The following is a 19,728-nucleotide window of genomic DNA, read 5'->3' as shown; positions in this document are numbered from 1 at the left end:
CACAAATACCTCCATTAATGTTAATGACCTCTGCTGCAGCCTCTGTGTGTGTGTGTGTGCGTGTGCGTGTGCGTGTGCGTGTGCGTGTGTGTGTGTGTGTGTGTGTGTCTCCTAATCCCTCCATGATGATGCCAGAGCACAGAAACATGTTGAGTTGTCGATGACAACGTGAAGTAAATCTGCATCTGAACGAGTGAACGTCAGCGTGAACGTGGCGGAAAGTTAACGACGTGAATCAGAAAAGTTGCTTCATTATTGGACAAAGTTGAGTTCCTGTTTGGTTAAACACACGGTTCCAGGTATAATCTGGTATAATCCAGCCATATGTATGGCTACACAATATACACTAATGTATAAAAATATATATATAATGAATGATATATAGCATGAATTAAGCTTTCAAACACACAACAAATGATTTCTTCTTTTTAAACGATATGAAAAGGTTTGACGGTGCGCACCACAACAACAACAACAACAACAACAACAACAACAACAGACCACCGCGGCGGCTGTGTGGAGAAGTGCAGTCGTCGTGCTGTAAAACATGTTTGCGTTCCCGTTTACGGCCTCTTTACGTTGAAGATATCCACCATTCAACTGTCAATCACTCCTTATTCTCCTCTGACATCAGAGTGTTGAGGAGCATAAATATTCATCTTCATCATCATCATCATCACTTCTTCCACAATCATCATCATCAAAAACAAACAGAAACAACAATCACTTCAATCACAACCACCTTCTTCTTCTTCTTCTCTGCTTCATCATCACAACAGTCGCCATGGTGATCGTCAGTGACATCATCACCTCAATCATCTGCAGCTAAACTTCCACCACCATCATCATCATCTTCATCCTCATCATCCTCACAGCACCTCTGCTCCAGACTCAACACAAACTTCAAACACCAGCTCGTCTCAGTGCTGCCCCCTACATTCTCCTGCACACACACACACACACACACACACACACACACACACACACACACACACACACACACACAGAGAGAGAGTGGGTGATGATGGAGAGAATGAGTCTCAGAGGAAGAAGAAGAAGAAGCAGCTGAGTGTTCCAGCATCAAAGCTTAACGATAACCCTCAGAGAGGGGACACTGAGCACAGCACCACCTCCAGTGATAAGAGGGTCGATACCTGGGTCAGTCAGTGAGAGACAGAGCCAGAACCATGTGAGGATTAACAACACACACACACACGCACACACACACACACAGGGTTCCTACCTTCCTGTACGGCCTGGAAAGGGTTGTTGGGCTCGATGAGTTTAATAGAGTGCGTGATCTTCTCGCTCTGCAGGATGTCGTCACTCAGACTGAGGTCAGACACGGCCAGCTGGAAAACTTCATCGTCCCGGACGGCGTTCTCCTCAAAGATGGCACCTGGACGGGGAGGAGGAGAGAGGAGGGTGAGAAACAGAAGCAGCAACTTTATTTATGATCATTAAGAGGAGATTTGTCTCACAGTCAGACGACGATTTCATTCACTTTCCTTTATTTAACCTGGTAAAGAAAACTCACAGAGATTTAAAACCTCTTTTCCAGGAGTGACCTGGCACAGACAGCAGCACAAACACACAAGTAGAATATGATCACACACTACAGGTAAACAAGAGTGGGATTTCACCATCACACAGTGCAATCACAAGATCACACTGAATTCCCCCAGAGCTACGACACGTGTAAAGATCAAGTCCGTCAGTTCAGTTTTGACTCTCAGGACCTGCATCTGTACGACGTCCTGAGAACGTAGGTCATATCTGCTGATGTTTCTACACATACGTGAACACAAATGTCCAAGAGTGGATTTATAAACAAAGGTCAGTCAGTGAGAGTCTGTGGACGTACAGAGATGGACACGCAGAATTCAATTTCTTTAAAAAACAGAGCAGGAGCATTCACAAAAGAAGGTCTGCATCGTCCAACAAGGGTAAAAACGCAATGGTGATCAAGTGTTTTCTGTGATTGAAGTGAAAAACATGATTTAATTCTAATAAAGAAACTTGTGTTGGGCACTAGGGTTAACGCACAACGCGTTTCCATGACGACTGACCGGATAAAGACGTGTGTGACGTCATGTTTACGTTGCCCGACACCAGAGTCCAGGCACCGTTTAGCTCCGTTAGCTGCATTAGCGCCATTAGCGTTAGCCTACAGTGGAACTTGAGCAGTCTGTTTATTAAAGGAAAAGAGCAGTGCTAACAAATAAGCAGCGTACCTGTGTACTGCGTATGTTAAAGGTTAGCGTTACTTTAGAGACTCGCTTTAACAATTGGGAGTCACGTAAACACGACGTTAACAGCCGCTATGGCGTTACCGCGCCTAGCACTAAAAGAAACCAAAATATCAGCTGAGAAACAAGTTTATCGATGTGCAGTTTAAAAGACGGATGCCTCAGTATTTATAAGATGTGACCATTTCAATTTCAACCCCGTGAACAGTCGACAACTTAGGAAGGTGAGACGGAAGCTGCTGCGCGTTTGAAAATAGCACAGTCTTTGATTTCACTGCATTTAGAGCTAACCTGAGTCAAACTGAAGTGAACAGTGTCAAAGGCTGACTGCAACAACTCAAGTGATGTTAAAGCTGCAGTAAATGACTGTATCGTCAGCGTAAACACGGGATACAGCGTCAGACAAACAAAGATTATTCACATCCATTGTGAACAACAGCGGTCCTAATACTGAACCTTGAGGCACGTCCTTTACAAAGACTCTGCATTCTATCTGATAACTCATCAGGAAACCAAATGACAACATTAAAGTGCAAACAAACATCAAAACAAAAAGAGTTGATTTGCATCTTATTGATCTGGAAATTAATCAGCAATTATTTAGATACTCAATGAATCAGTGAGTGATTTTTAAGTTATGTGTTTTTAAATGTGAATATTTTCTGTTTTCTTTGCTCCGTTTAACAAAGAAATCATTAAAAACTGAATCATTTTGGTTTGTGTACAAAAACACATCCTCCGACAGCGTCAGGGAAACATTTCTCAACTCTTTATGGAACCAAACGACTAATTGATTTATCAAGAAAAATAATGAGAAGATGAATCACCGATGAAAGCGCTCATTAGTCACAGCCTCAGTGATATTAAAGTGTGTTCATTTATCCTCGTTCACAAAGACCTTGCATCCAAAGCCTGCGAATAAACTCCACGATCTTCAACATTACGCTGAAACACAGTGCACTGTGTGATTGACAGCAGCATTCTCCCACTATCATCTCTGACACAGAGGCAGCAGATTATAGCGCAAAAATGAACGTGTCACGACGTCTGAAACTGTATGAATCAAGCAAAAGAATAAAGACTTTAAAAACCCTCCATTATCCTCCAAAGCCGAATCAATAAAACAGGATTATGTGTGAAAAGCTGAAATGTTCCCACTGGGGCTTCAGTTACACCACGACACAGTTAAATCACACCACGCCGTCTCCGTTACACTCAAGCTGCTAATTAAGTCGCTGCATTGTAGAGAGAGTGGGTGAAATTAACAAGCAGCAACTGAGACAACGGCTTCACTCTGATGATACTTCAAACAACACGCTGCCAAATAATGTGCAAGCAAATAAAACACACGAAGAAGAAGACGACGAAGAGGAGGGAGCATAAGAAGCACTGAAGTCATTTAATCATCCAACTCCAGAGTCCTGTCATCTTTGTCCGGCCTGTCGTCGCCACGGCAACGGCCTCATCCTTCATCTGTGCACGTTCACTTCAACATAAGACCATGACATAATGATTCAAAGTTTAAGAATCCACACAGGGAATTATTCACACGTTGTTAGAACGTGTTATTTTAATCAGCGACCACAGTGACTCATCTCATTATCACAGAAAAAGATATTTAATTTCCAGAGTTAAATGAATCCTATGATGAAGCCTCTTCACGTTAGAGCAGCATCTTACGCCTTAAACACAAACACTAGTGATTCTCCTGCAGAGCTCGAACATATGGTCGTAAAATCTGTCCAAGAACCTAAAGACAAACTGTTCCATCAATTAAAAAACCCACTCGACTGCAACAGAACCTCAGCAATGACTCAGCAAAACATACAGTAAGACTGTGTGTCACACACACACACACACACACACACACACACACACACACACACCGAGATGTATGTGGTGGATTGTAGAGCACCTTAATAAAAATGTGTTGTTGTTGTTGTGTTTTTATATCCATCTTTACTGACTGTGTTACTTTTCCAAGTGATGCATAAATATTGCGGTGCTTGAGGGAGGTTAGCAAAGGTCCGCATTTAACTGCAGTTTAACACACAAACACGGTGCTTTCCCCCCTCACATTAAACCTCCCCCTCATGTGTAAGAGTAAATAAAACTCACATTAATATTTGAACACAGTTTCGGGGCAAACTACGCTCACTTTTAGTTGAGTTAACAAACGAGAAACATAACTTTCCAACAACGTGCAGTGTTATTAATTGGGTTAGCCGCTGTTAGCCTCTGTTAGCAGCAGGGTTTAGCTTCATGTCAGCGAGCATAACAGCACACTGAGCTGGACTTTCTTTAACCTTTTAATTATTAGAATAAAAGTATAACAATAACCTTTTACAGTGGGGTAAAGACGTCATTCTTCACTGTCACTGCAGCTGTTTGCTAATCACCAGGCTCCGCCGCCATCTTAGGTCCACTTTAAACTTTATGATGCGTTCACGGACCCCTGTTTCTCCGGCCAGTTAGCTGTTGGTTAGCTACCGTTAGCTGCAGGACGTTAGCTTCATGACAGCGAACAGAACACGAAGCTGGAACGCTCTTTAACGTTTTAATTGTTGTAATGAAACTGAGATGAACGTACAACGGTCCAGTAAACACGTATTTCTTCACTCGGTGCTTTGGTGACTTCACTGCCTGTCACTGCAGGTGTTTGCTAAACACCGGGCTCCGCCGCCATCTTGGCTCCACCTTAAACTTGATGATGCGTTCACTGACCGCTGTTTCTCCGGCCAGTTAGCTGCTGGTTAGCTACCGTTAGCTTCGTGACAGCGAACAGAGCGCGAAGCGGAACGTCATTTTAACGTTTTAATTGTTAAAATGAAACCGAGCTAAACATACGACGGTCAAGTAAGAACTCGGTGCTTTGATAACGTCACTGTTTGTCGCTCGGGTGTTTGCGGGGTGAGCGCGTTCGTTCCGCCATCTTAGCTCAGCGACTTTATTGTTATGATGCCTTCACGGACCGCTGCTTGTCCCTGAACGTCTCACATGAAACAAACACCTGAGATAGATAGATAGATAGATAGATAGATAGATAGATAGATAGATAGATAGATAGATAGATAGATAGATAGATAGATAGATAGATAGATAGATAGATAGATAGATAGATAGATAGATAGATAGATAGATAGATAGATAGATAGATGCAGTGCAGCAGCAGGGATGATGATGCATTTATGGAAATGAGGATATTTCACTGTCTTTTTTAATTACTGCAGAAAATTAACTCTGTGAAAAACAATCTGCACAAAAAGACTGTAAAGAAAATTGATGCCTGAATAAAAGCAATGAAAGTAAAAGAACAACAACAACAACACTGCCACTTCGTTGTGTGTGTGTATGTGCTGCTGAGTTTCTCCTCATTAGTGTGGACGAGTGCAGGTGTAAACACAATCATCTCCTAAATAAATAAATAAATAAATAAAAATGAACGTTTGTGTCATTCACTGTGAAACCACTCACTGTCACCAAACAATATGTGTGAGTTTTCCTTGATTCTTATTGAACATGAAGCAGACGGAGGTCACGTGACTGAACGCTCCTGAGAACGAGGTTGTTTTCTTGATTATTTTCTGCGTGTAAACGTGTTTCTCTGAACGACGCTCACGAGTCCTGTCGTCCGTGTGATGCATCGCTTTCATTTCAAAGCAGGAGTCGACGTTTGGAAGCAGAGCGCACGTTAAACTGACACCAAAACAGACTCCGATTATGTTTTTTTAACCACGTTTCTGTCACATTCAAGCACGAGCGGGACGTCTTTAATGTGACGGACGGCTTTACAGAAGCCCCGCCTCCAACTTAGAATTCAATTAGCCTTGTGCTGGTTTAGCTCAGCGGTGGAGTGGAGGCCCTCAGCCTCACCGGCTCCAGGGCCCGATCACATCAGTCTGAGCATGAACGCCACAGGAGGTCTGTCCTCCTCCTGCAGACACCTCCACTCTGCAACAGGTTTAATCAGTGATGAGAGCGACTCTGCACCAGCGGCTCAGGATCGAACCGCCATGAATTTCACTCTCCACAGAGTCTGTGCTGCTGCATTACTACGTTTTCTTTGGTGCTGCACACAGACCTCGGTCTCCAGCACCAACACACATTACTTATTTACAGGTCCACAGACGTGCGCCGTGTTTTAAGCAGTTTGTGCCGCCTGTGGAAACATGGCTGACAGCAGAGATACAGAAAAACAAGATTTTATCCACTTAACAAAAGATTCTGCTCAAAAAATCTACATCAGCTCAAGACGACGGTTTATTAAAAAAGTCTTTATCTTCACTGTTAGACAGACTTTAACAACAGGAAGTTAGTAAACCACTCACTCTCACACACCAAAGTCACTCACTCTCACACACCAAAGTCACTCACTCTCACACACCAAAGTCACTCACTCTCCCACACCAAAGTCACTCACTCTCACACACCAAAGTCACTCACTCTCCCACACCAAAATCACTCACTCTCCCACACCAAAGTCACTCACTCTCTCACACCAAAGTCACTCACTCTCTCACACCAAAGTCACTCACTCTCACACACCAAAGTCACTCATTCTCACACACCAAAGTCACTCACTCTCACACACCAAAGTCACTCACTCTCACACACCAAAGTCACTCACTCTCCCACACCAAAGTCACTCACTCTCTCACACCAAAGTCACTCATTCTCACACACCAAAGTCACTCACTCTCACACACCAAAGTCACTCACTCTCACACACCAAAGTCACTCACTCTCCCACACCAAAGTCACTCACTCTCTCACACCAAAGTCACTCACTCTCACACACCAAAGTCACTCACTCTCACACACCAAAGTCACTCACTCTCACACACCAAAGTCACTCACTCTCTCACACCAAAGTCACTCACTCTCTCACACCAAAGTCACTCACTCTCTCACACCAAAGTCACTCACTCTCTTACACCAAAGTCTCTCCCACACCAAAGTCACTCACTCTCCTCACACCAAAGTCACTCACTCTCCTCACACCAAAGTCACTCACTCTCCCACACCAAAGTCACTCACTCTCCTCACACCAAAGTCCCTCACTCTCACACACCAAAGTCACTCACTCTCACACCAAAGTCACTCACTCTCTCACACCAAAGTCACTCACTCTCTCACACCAAAGTCTATCACACACCAAAGTCACTCACTCTCCCACACCAAAGTCACTCACTCTCTCACACCAGTCACTCACTCTCTCACACCAAAGTCGCTCACTCTCTCACACCAAAGTCACTCACTCTCTCACACCAGTCAATCACTCTCTCACACCAACGTCTATCACACACCAAAGTCACTAACTCTCCCACACCAAAGTCACTCACTCTCTCACACCAAAGTCACTCACTCTCTCACACCAAAGTCACTCACTCTCCCACACCAAAGTCACTCACTCTCACACACCAAAGTCACTCACTCTCCCACACCAAAGTCACTCACTCTCCCACACCAAAGTCACGCACTCTCCCACACCAAAGTCACTCACTCTCCCACACCAAAGTCACTCACTCTCCCACACCAAAGTCACGCACTCTCCCACACCAAAGTCACTCACTCCCCCACACCAAAGTCCATAGAGTAAACCAGTGATTTTAACATCACAGCACACAGGAGTTCACAGGAGTTGTTGATCCACTGCTGCCTCCATCACTAACTTACAATGACTGATTTTAGTGAATTCAGCTTTTAAAATATTGACTTTAGACTTAACTCAGTGACACAAAGTGACCACACGAGGCAGCAGAGGACCAGCAGCTCCTGTGTCCCTGTCAGCTAAAATCACTGGTTTTCTCTATGGACTTTGGTTTTCATCTTGATTCTCTTGGTTTGACCTCACAGTGACCTCAGCCTCAGACGAGTCATAAACTACAGACTCTAACCTTCCTCACTCTCTCTCTCGTCTGCTTCTGTTTCACACACACTTTCAGCCACTGAACAGAGGGGCGGAGCTAATCACAGTCACCAGCTGCTGAACAGAGGGGCGGAGCTAATCACAGTCACCAGCTGCTGAACAGAGGGGCGGAGCTAATCACAGTCACCAGCTGCTGAACAGAGGGGCGGAGCTAATCACAGTCACCAGCTGCTGTGAGTGATCAACTGTGTTAAAGCTCGGCTCTGCAAGATCAACTCAGAGAGAGGGTCAGGAGGACATGTTTGGACTGACCGTCCACAGAGACACTGACCGTCTGTCCACAGAGACACTGACACTGAGACTGTAATCAAAACCACTTCCTGTTTACAAAACAACGACACAAATCCCATTTTAGCGACGACAAACGTCAACACAGTTATGAACGTGTGATTCTGCAAATGAATAACAACGATGAATTCAGCGAGAAACAGTGAGGAGACAAATGCTAACAGTTAGCTCACACACAAGTCACAAGTCTGTTAAAAAGTCGTCCAACATGAGCTCAAGGTTATCTGTAAGTTAGTCAAAGGTTAAAAGATAGCCAAGTTTACGGTTATCTAGCTAATGTTATTTAAAAGTTAGCTGAACATCTGAACAGCTAAAACCTAAACGTTAGCTTAGCGTGAGTTAAAACTAAACGGTCGTCAAAAGTTAGCTAAAACAGAGTCAAACATTAGCTGATTGTTTTCTAAAAGAAAGTAATGTAAAAATTAGCTAAACGTGAGTCAAAGGTTAGTTCAAGTTAGCTGAACTTAAGCTAGTCAAAGGTTAGTTCAAGTTAGCTGAACTTAAGCTAGTCAAAGGTAAGTTCAAGTTAGCTGAACTTAAGCTAGTCAAAGGTTAGTTCAAGTTAGGTGAATGTGATGTCAAAGAAAGCTGAGCTAATGGTTATGTAAAAGAGTGCCAAACATTAGCTTAGCTTCAGCTATGTGTTAGCTACAAGCTAGCTACCTGTATGAATATGTAAATGAGGTGCTGTGGAGCATGAGGTTCAGACGTGAACGTGTGATGCTGCAGGTGTTCACTCAGGAACATTCACACGTTCACACGTTCACACGTTCACACGTTCACACGTTCACATGCAGCTGAACGCACAGAAAGTCCAGATTGTGTGAAGCAGATTTATCGACCTCACAGCTTTTATTTACGTTCTTCTTCCTCCATAATCAGTGTCATGTTCCTGTTCTGCTGGATTCACGGCCTGTGATTATCTGTGATTGATAATCTGTGATTGATAATCTGTGATAATCCTGGCACATTCTTCTCTTTCCTGTCCTGAAGTCTGACAGAGAAAGATCCACACTCTGGAACCATGAGGATTAATCCATGATAAAGTGATCTTTAACTCTTCTGATGATGGATGAATTATTCTCTGAGACATTTTCTGCCTCTTGATGAGCACATGAATCCAGAGAGGAACGAACACATGGATGATTCATCTCTGAGAACATCATGAGAACATCATGAGAACATCATGTGAACATCAGTGAAGATATGAACTGATGAAAGTCACTTTGATGTTTGTCGTCGTCATGGAGAAACTGATTCTGGATTTAAGGAACATTTAACCTTGAGTTTTTTTATTTTCAAATCCATTAACTTATAAAACACATTTTTTGTCCTTCATCGTCTTCATTAAACTGTTTTTAAATAAAATGATTCAGAATCACAGAGAAAAGACGTCAGAGGATAAAACAACTGTGGAAACATTTCACATAAAACACTCACTCTCCCACACCAAAGTCACTCACTCTCCCACACCAAAGTCACTCACTCTCCCACACCAAAGTCACTCACTCTCTCACACCAAAGTCACTCACTCTCCCACACCAAAGTCACTCACTCTCCCACACCAAAGTCACTCACTCTCCCACACCAAAGTCACTTACTCTCCCACACCAAAGTCACTCACTCTCTCACACCAAAGTCACTCACTCTCCCACACCAAAGTCACTCACTCTCACACACCAAAGTCACTCTCTCTCCCACACCAAAGTCACTCACTCTCCCACACCAAAGTCACTCACTCTCCCACACCAAAGTCACTCACTCTCCCACACCAAAGTCACTCACTCTCCCACACCAAAGTCACTCACTCTCTCACACCAAAGTCACTCACTCTCACACACCAAAGTCACTCTCTCTCCCACACCAAAGTCACTCACTCTCCCACACCAAAGTCACTCTCTCTCCCACACCAAAGTCACTCACTCTCTCACACCAAAGTCACTCACTCTCCCACACCAAAGTCACTCACTCTTACACACCAAAGTCACTCACTCTCTCACACCAAAGTCACTCACTCTCACACACCGAAGTCACTCACTCTCCCACACCGAAGTCACTCACTCTCTCACACCAAAGTCACTCACTCTCTCACACCAAAGTCACTCACTCTCCCACACCAAAGTCACTCACTCTCCCACACCAAAGTCACTCACTCTCTCACACCAAAGTCACTCACTCTCACACACCAAAGTCACTCACTCTCCCACACCAAAGTCACTCACTCTCTCACACCAAAGTCACTCACTCTCTCACACCAAAGTCACTCACTCTCACACACCAAAGTCACTCACTCTCACACACCAAAGTCACTCACTCTCCCACACCAGTCACTCACTCTCTCACACCAAAGTCACTCACTCTCACACACCAAAGTCACTCACTCTTACACACCAAAGTCACTCACTCTCTCACACCAAAGTCACTCACTCTCACACACCAAAGTGAATTCAGCTTTTAAAATATTGACTTTAGACTTAACTCAGTGACACAAAGTGACCACACGAGGCAGCAGAGGACCAGCAGCTCCTGTGTCCCTGTGAGCTAAAATCATTGGTTTTCTCTGTGGACTTTGGTGTGGGAGAGTGAGTGGTTTACAAACTTCTGTTTAACAGTGAAGATAAAGACGTGATCATATCTTAAACATTATCACAGACTCATAATACCTGAACTGTCCCTTTAAGGAGGTGAAATAACATCATAAAGTTTGTAAAATGTCAGATTAACGTGAACTTTTTATTTTTTTATTACTGATTATATTTAATAACCGCACGACATTAAGACTTTTATTCTGACACTTTAACTTAATGTCACTCATTTTTACTTTTGACTCAAGTGGGAGATTTTACTCTTTAAACCACACACATATACATGTGTATATATACACACACATATATATATATATATATATATATATATATATATACGTATATATACAGTATCTCAGTGTCTCCTGGTCTCAGCTCTCAGGTCACTGCAGTGCTGAGCTGCAGCAACAATGTCAAACACTCACGGTCATTTTATTTTCTATTGTTTTCCTGTGTGTGTGTGTGTGTGTGTGTGTGTGTGTGTGTGTGTGTGTGTGTGTGTGTGTGTGTGTGTGTGTGTGTGTGTGTGTGTGTGTGTGTGTCTTTGTGTGTCTGTGTCCACGCACAGAAAAGCCTGCTCAGATGTTTGTTGACTGCTCCTCAAACATGTGAGTGGACAAACATGAGAGAGAGGAGACAGAGATGCTGCTCCTCCTCCTCCTGCTCCTCCTCCTCCTCTTCCTCCTGCTCCTCCTCCTCTGAGCAGGAACAGTCAGCGTTTGTCTCTCCGTCTTCTCCTCCCTCAGCAGAGTTGATTAACATTTCACTCACGTCCAATTCAAAGTTCAGGCTCGTAGATGAGGGAGCGAGGAGGAGGAGGAGGAGGAGGAGGAGGAGGAGGAGGAGGAGCAGCCTCCAAACAGCAACATCAGGACAGTTTCTCCTGCAGGTTTTACTGAGGATGAGGAGGAGCAGAGAGGATGAGGATGAGGATGGACGGATGGATGGATGCGGCACGGATCGGAATGATAATGAGGAGTGAGGTCAGAGGAAACTCTGCTCTTCATCATCAGAGACAGAGGAGGAAGAGTGGTCACCACCATCATCATCATCATCATCATCATCATCATCATCAGCTCTTACCGATGTGAATGATGGAGTCCGCGCGCACCGTGACTCTGTTCCACTGACAAATCCACAGAGACTGAACCACAAACAGCAGCATCTCCATCTCCTGCTCGAGCCGCGGAGGCGCGCACACGGATCCACGGCGCGGCTTCCTGCGTGATTCTCCTCCTGCGTGATTCTCCTCCTGCGTGATTCTCCTCCTGCGTGATTCTCCTCCCGCGTGATTCTCCTCCTGCTGTCGACTCCAAATCCACGAGTGTGCGCGTAAAAGCAGCAGCAGAAGAAGAAGAAAAACCCAAATCCCAAACTGTTGAAGAACAAAACAAGAAGGTGAAGGGAGGAAAAAAGGAGGAAAAAGGAGGAAAAAAGGAGGAAAAAAGGAGGAGGAGACACCAACGTCCGCGGCTCCGCGCGCAGTCAGAGCCGAGGGCAGTGATGAGGAGAGCGGGGAGGAGGAGGAGGAGACACCGGCGTTTGTGTTCCGGAGCCTCAGATCCTGATCTGACTCTGATCCGAGTCTCAGACTGAACACACCGCAAACTGCGGAGGAAGAGGAGGAGGAGGAAGAGGAAGAGGAGGAGGAGGAGGAGGAGGAGGAGGGATCCTCTCTCTCTCTCTCTCTCTCTCGACCCACGTGACTGCGGAGCCTCTATCTACGGCGCCGGGAGCTGAACCAGAGAAAAGAGAGACGAGGGATGGAGGTGAAGAGATGATGGAGAGATGATGGAGAGATGATGGATGGATGGATGGAGCCGGTTCTGCTTCTGGTTCTGGTCTCGGAGTCTCGTCCAGGACTTGGACTCGGTTCTTCAGGATCAGACGGTGAAGTTGGTTTGAAAGAGAAGAAGAAGAAGAAGAAGAAGAAGAAGAAGAAGATCGTGAAGCTGCTGATTTACACAAACACAGAGTTTCTCTGATGAAGATGATGAAGATGATGATGAAGATGATGATGAAGATGTCCGCGCTTGTTTATGTTTCTGTCAGAAAATGACAGAGATGAAGATCAGCTTCAGTCCAGACTGAGCTGGACCTGGTTCTGGTGTCAAACAGGTGACTGGACTCACTCACTCACTCACTCACTCACTCACTCACTCACTCACTCAGGTAAGGTTGTGACATATTAATGAGATGACGTTTGCGGTGTCAAAAGCGCCACCTGTCGTCTGTAAACTGAACTGCTGTGAGAATATCATCATAACAAAATTATGTCTTTTATTTTGAAAGAATGCAGGTGTCTTTTATTTTGAAAGGATACAGGTGTCTTTTATTTTGAAAGGATACAAGTGTCTTTTATTTTGAAAGGATGCAGGTGTATTTTATTTTGAAAGGATGCAGGTGTCTTTTATTTTGAAAGGATACAAGTGTCTTTTATTTTGAAAGGATGCAGGTGTATTTTATTTTGAAAGAATGCAGGTGTCTTTTATTTTGAAAGGATGCAGGTGTCTTTTATTTTGAAAGGATGCAGGTGTATTTTATTTTGAAAGAATGCAGGTGTCTGTTATTTTGAAAGGATGCAGGTGTCTTTTTTTTGAAAGAATGCAGGTGTCTTTTATTTTGAAATAATACAGGTGTCTTTTATTTTGAAAGGATACAAGTGTATTTTATTTTAAAAGGATACAGGGGACTTTTAGTTTGAAAGAATACACAAATATTTTATTTTGAAGGGATACAGGTGTCTTATTTTGAAAGAATACAGGTGTCTTTTATTTTGACAGGATACAGCTGTCTTATTTTGACTAGTTACAGGTGTCTTTTATTTTGAAAGAATACAGGTGTTTTTTTTAATTTGAAAGAATACAGGTGTCTTTTATTTTGAAAGGATACATGTGTTTTATTTTGAAAGGATACAGGTGTCTTATTTTGACAATTTACAGGTGTCTTTTATTTTGAAAGAATACAGGTGTTTTTTTATTTTGAGACTACAGGTGTGTTTTATTTTGAAAGGATACAGGTGTCTCATTTTGAAAGGATACAGGTGTCTTATTCTGACAGGATACAGGTGTCTTTTATTTTGACAGGATGATATTAAAGGGTTATTCTGTGAATATTCACTCAGTCATTTACTAATGTTCAACTGAACTGAAGTGAATTTTAGTTTGAAAATCTTGGTGTTGTTTATGTGTAAATGTTTATGACGTTTTAAATTCTGGTGTCATGACAACGTGAGGAGGAGGCGGAGCTTCCACAGGAAGAGGAAGTGACGTCACGACACTTGACTTTACAATTAAAGGATATTTCTTTTGAACGCTGCACAATCAGAAATGTCTTTTAATTGTTTGGTTAAGTTGAGTTTTAACGTGTGTTTTGGCGCCACCTGCTGACGGAGCCTGACACGTTCAGCACCACAGACAGCTCCTGTTCTCTGAGGACGGCGTCCCAGGAGGAACAAATGAGGTTTTTATCTCATAATAATAATAATAATGACTGAAATAAAGTTATTATTCATTTATTTTAAAGTTTCAACTATCATTTAAAAACAAATAAATAAATGTCATTTAATCAAGAATGTATTTATTTATAAATGATATATATAGAGAGAGATAAATGATTGTTGTTGTTGTTTTGTCTTATTTCACTAAATAACACACATTTATTCTTTATGATGAACATTTTATAAAATTTAAATCAGGAAATTAATATTCATTAGATGAGATTTACTTCAACTTCATAAATACACACACACACACACCTTCTCTTCATCGATGGAGCATCACACCTCCTGCTGGCAGCTCGCCGTTACTGCAAGGCCTTTATTCTGAAAGAGACACAAAACACTGTAGATGAGTGTAAATATATTAAGTGAACTTTTTAAATAAGTATATATAATATAATAATATAATATAATATAATAAATATATACATACATATATATGTATATATACATATATATATATATATATAGATACATACATACATACATATATATACACATATACATACATACATATACATATATACACACATATGTATATGTATGTATGTATATGTGTATATATATCTATATGTATGTATGTATATGTGTATATATATATACATACATATATACACATATACATACATACATGTATATATATACACATATACATACATACATATACATATATACACACATATATGTAGTAATGTTTGAAGTACAGCAGCAGATTACCACCTAGTGCAGTTTTACACTTACTCAGTGCTGACTGTGCTGTGAGCGCCCCCTGCTGTCCTAGAACAGTGAAAACATGGTGGACAACAACAGCAGATTTCATCCACGTCACAAAAGAACATGTTTACGTCTTTATTTCACTGTGAGACAGACTTTACTAAACCACTCACTCTCCCACACCAAAGTCACTCACTCTCCCACACCAATATTTACTTTAGACCTAACTCAGTGACACAAAGTGACCACACGAGGCAGCAGAGGACCAGCAGCTCCTGTGTCCCTGTGAACTAAAATCACTGGTTTTCTCTATGGACTTTGGTGTGGGAGAGTGAGTGACTTTGGTGTGGGAGAGTGAGTGACTTTGGTGTGGGAGAGTGAGTGGTTTATAAACAGTGAAGATAAAGACGTGATCATGTGACTCAAAGATCGTAAACTCAAAGTCTTTTAGTTTCAGCTCAAACACAAACAAGAGAATTTAAAAACTCACCAGTTTCACTTTGTTTTACAGAGAAAATCAAACCTGTGTTTATATACAAACACAAAATGGCCGCCGCCACCAATTACCCAATCAGAACACGGCACTCAGAGGCCCCGCCTCTAAAACAAGCCGCTTCCCATGCAGACGTTTCAAAATAAAAGCACGTGTTAGAGAACAAATACAAATAAATGTGATAAAAATGAAATGTGTTGTTTTTAGTCAATAGTTCACACAAAGTAAAGGTTTTTATTCTTGAGAATAAAGATTAAGATTCTCTCAGTGTGTGTGTGTGTGTGTGTGTGTGTGTGTGTGTGTGTGTGTGTGTGTGTGTGTGTGTGTGTGTGTGTGTGTCAATAAAGTTGTGTTTGATTGATAAAGTGGAACAAGGATCAATGAGAGAGACGGTTTGATCGTCCACGTGTGACCCCGCCCCCTCAGGCAGAGAGCAGCCGTGTGATTGGCTCTGACCAAGTGAAGCGTGTCTGAACCAAAGTGAACATCAAAGTTTGCACTGTCGCTGCAGCGCCCCCTGGTGGAGCGCGACGATACTGCAGGACATTGACATTGACTCACTATTGAGTTTAAAATGAACAGCGTTTATGGACGAAAACCTGACAAATAAATACATAAATAAATAAATAAATACAGGAATAAATAAATAAATGTAGGTGAACAGAAATGTAGAAATGAATATAAAGCATTTATTTATTGATATGTCAGGTTTCTTCCTCCATAAGTGTTGATATTCATGTGATTTATGAAAGAAATTATATTTAATTTCATGTTAAATGATCTTCAGAATGCTTTATATTCATATTCACTGATGAATACGACACTTTATTCACATGATTTGTAAATCAGAATCAAATAGAAGAGCACACAAATAAACATAAAAATAAATTAAAGAGCACCAAAAAGAGCGCAATTTTAAAAAAAAAATTAAATGAAATTAAAATTGTAATTGTAAACGTGACAAGTTTCTGTCAGAAAAGCAACATTTTAAAAAGCTTTAAAGTTGTTGTCGTGCAGAGAAGCTGGGAGGTCAAACAGCAGGAGGTCACAGGGCTGAGCGCTCCAGTGGGCGTGGCCTGTGGGCCCATCATGGCGGCGTGTGAGGGTTTGATCTGTGGCCCGTGTCGCTCCAATGAGCCGTTTCATTGGGTTAAATAAAGCGGAGCGTGCCAACAACAGAGAGTCAAAGAGTCCAGAACCTCCCACAATGTTCCAGACTGAAGACGAGGAGGAGGAGGAGGAGGAGGAGGAGGAGGAGGAGGGGGAGGAGTTAAGAGCGAGCGCTGCCGCCAGGCTCCTCCTGCACATACGGACTCCTTTTATCCCCCGTGTGTCACGCAGCTCGGCGCCACACTGTGGCGTTTGAAAACTTCTGGCAGACGACGAACGCGACACGCTGCTAAATCCTGTCAGAGCGACGAGGACGCCAGGACCTGTCAATCATCTTCAGGCTTTAACCTCAGGACGCCAAACGCCACCGACACGTCTTTTATGAACCGCTAAAACAAAGAAGAGTCACTGTGTGTTCACCGCTCACTCTCCCACACCAAAGTCCACAGAGCCAGTGATTTTAACTCACAGGGACACAGGAGCTGCTGGTCCTCTGCTGCCTCGTGTGGTCACTTTGTGTCACTGAGTTAAGTCTAAAGTCAATATTTTAAAAGCCGAATGGGAGTATGGGAGAGTGAGTGACTTTGGTGTGGGAGAGTGAGTGACTTTGGTGTGTGAGAGTGAGTGACTTTGGTGTGTGAGAGTGAGTGACTTTGGTGTGGGAGAGTGAGTGACTTTGGTGTGTGAGAGTGAGTGACTTTGGTGTGGGAGAGTGAGTGACTTTGGTGTGAGAGAGTGAGTGACTTTGGTGTGGGAGAGTGAGTGACTTTGGTGTGGGAGAGTGAGTGACTTTGGTGTGAGAGAGTGAGTGACTTTGGTGTGTGAGAGTGAGTGACTTTGGTGTGAGAGTGAGTGAGTGACTTTGGTGTGTGAGAGTGAGTGACTTTGGTGTGAGAGAGTGAGTGACTTTGGTGTGAGAGAGTGAGTGACTTTGGTGTGTGAGAGTGAGTGACTTTGGTATGAGAGTGAGTGAGTGACTTTGGTGTGTGAGAGTGAGTGACTGGTGTGAGAGAGTGAGTGACTTTGGTGTGAGAGAGTGAGTGAGTGACTTTGGTGTGTAAGAGAGTGAGTGAGTGACTTCGGTGTGTAAGAGAGTGAGTGACTTTGGTGTGGGAGAGTGAGTGACTTTGGTGTGGGAGAGTGAGTGACTTTGGTGTGAGAGAGTGAGTGACTTTGGTGTGTGAGAGTGAGTTACTTTGGTATGAGAGTGAGTGAGTGACTTTGGTGTGTGAGAGTGACTGGTGTGAGAGAATGAGTGACTTTGGTGTGAGAGAGTGAGTGAGTGACTTTGGTGTGTAAGAGAGTGAGTGAGTGACTTTGGTGTGTAAGAGAGTGAGTGACTTTGGTGTGGGAGAGTGAGTGACTTTGGTGTGGGAGAGTGAGTGACTTTGGTGTGGGAGAGTGAGTGACTTTGGTGTGAGAGAGTGAGTGACTTTGGTGTGGGAGAGTGAGTGACTTTGGTGTGGGAGAGTGAGTGACTTTGGTGTGGGAGAGTGAGTGACTTTGGTGTGTAAGAGAGTGAGTGACTTTGGTGTGGGAGAGTGAGTGACTTTGGTGTGAGAGAGTGAGTGACTTTGGTGTGGGAGAGTGAGTGAGTGACTTAAGTGTGTGAGAGTGAGTGACTTTGGTGTGTGACAGTGACTTTGGTGTGGGAGAGTGAGTGACTTTGGTGTGTGACAGTGAGTGACTTTGGTGTGAGAGAGTGAGTGACTTTGGTGTGAGAGAGTGAGTGACTTTGGTGTGAGAGAGTGAGTGACTTTGGTGTGAGAGAGTGAGTGACTTTGGTGTGAGAGAGTGAGTGACTTTGGTGTGAGAGAGTGAGTGACTTTGGTGTGAGAGAGTGAGTGACTTTGGTGTGAGAGAGTGAGTGGTTTACAAACTTCAGTTTAACAGTGAGATAAAGTCATGATCATGTGACTCAGACGTCGTAGAAACTTAAATCTGTTGATTTTATCGACCAAATATTGAACATTTTATTCATGATTTGTTGTCAAATGTTTCCTCTTTGTCTGTTTACATTTATTCACTCGTTCATAAGTTCATCATCATGTTTTTACTTTATTATTTTATTACAGTTTTAGTTCAGTCGTCTCAACACTGATGTTAAAGTCACCACATCAATGATCTCTGATCTAAGACAGAAGAATTTAAAACAAACATATTATTTTATCTGTTTGTTTTATTTGTATCTGAGGATGTTTTTAAAAAATGAACTTGTTGATTTGATGTTTCTCCTCCTCCTCCTCGTCCTCTTCATCCTCTCCTCATCCTCCTCTGCTTGGCTGCCTCCCTCTCCTCCTCCCTCTCCTCCTCTCTCTCCTCCTCTCTCTCCTCCTCCTCCTCCTCTAATCCTCTTTTGATGAACTCTGTTAAATGACCTCCTGCTGTTTTCTTCATTAGCAGCACACGACCCTGTCCACGCCCCCGCCGCGCGCACTGCGCGTGCCCGCGGCCCATAAATGTAGTGAAAGCGCAGAAAAGTTGCAGTGAAACTTTGGTTGATGAAGAAGAAGAAGAAGTGAAGAAGAAGAAGAAGAAGAAGATGCCTCCGCGGAAAAGCCTCTTCCTCTCCGTGTCTCGTGAGCACAGTGTCCTCGGGCACGCGGCTCTTCACGCGGACTTCCACGCGCTGCTGCAGCGTGGACCCGGGCTGGAGCGCGCCACAGGCGGCTGCGAGCACGGCGACGCTCCGTGCGCCTTCGTGGAGCTGCGGTTCGGTTCCGCCGCCGCAGACGTCAGCAGCAGAGACCTCGCGCAGCCGGACGGCGGCGCTGTGGAGCGCGCGTTGCGGCGGCGCCGCCTCGCCGCTAACGCCCGGGAGAGGCGCAGGATGCTCGGCCTGAACGTGGCCTTCGACCGTC

The 19,728-nt window shown here is 43.5% G+C and overlaps 1 protein-coding gene across 1 annotated transcript in view; it reads right to left on the bottom strand.

Moving 5' to 3' along the window:
• Positions 1-12,222, bottom strand: part of LOC310939727 (glutamate receptor ionotropic, delta-1-like) — a gene marked incomplete at both ends in the record, with an annotated part of 103,048 nt that extends 90,826 nt beyond the window's left edge. Inside the window, 2 exons of the mRNA XM_083904556.1 lie at positions 1,244-1,399; positions 12,135-12,222. Coding sequence (XP_083760682.1) covers positions 1,244-1,399; positions 12,135-12,222 — 244 coding nt within the window. The remainder of the gene's footprint in view (positions 1-1,243; positions 1,400-12,134) is intronic.
• Between the last annotated feature and the right edge of the window lie 7,506 nt (positions 12,223-19,728).

The sequence above is a fragment of the Microchirus variegatus genome (genome assembly GCF_963457635.1).
Source record: "Microchirus variegatus genome assembly, chromosome: 18".
Classification (NCBI taxonomy): Eukaryota; Metazoa; Chordata; class Actinopteri; order Pleuronectiformes; family Soleidae; genus Microchirus; species Microchirus variegatus.
This window is presented reverse-complemented; position numbering and strand designations above follow the sequence as displayed.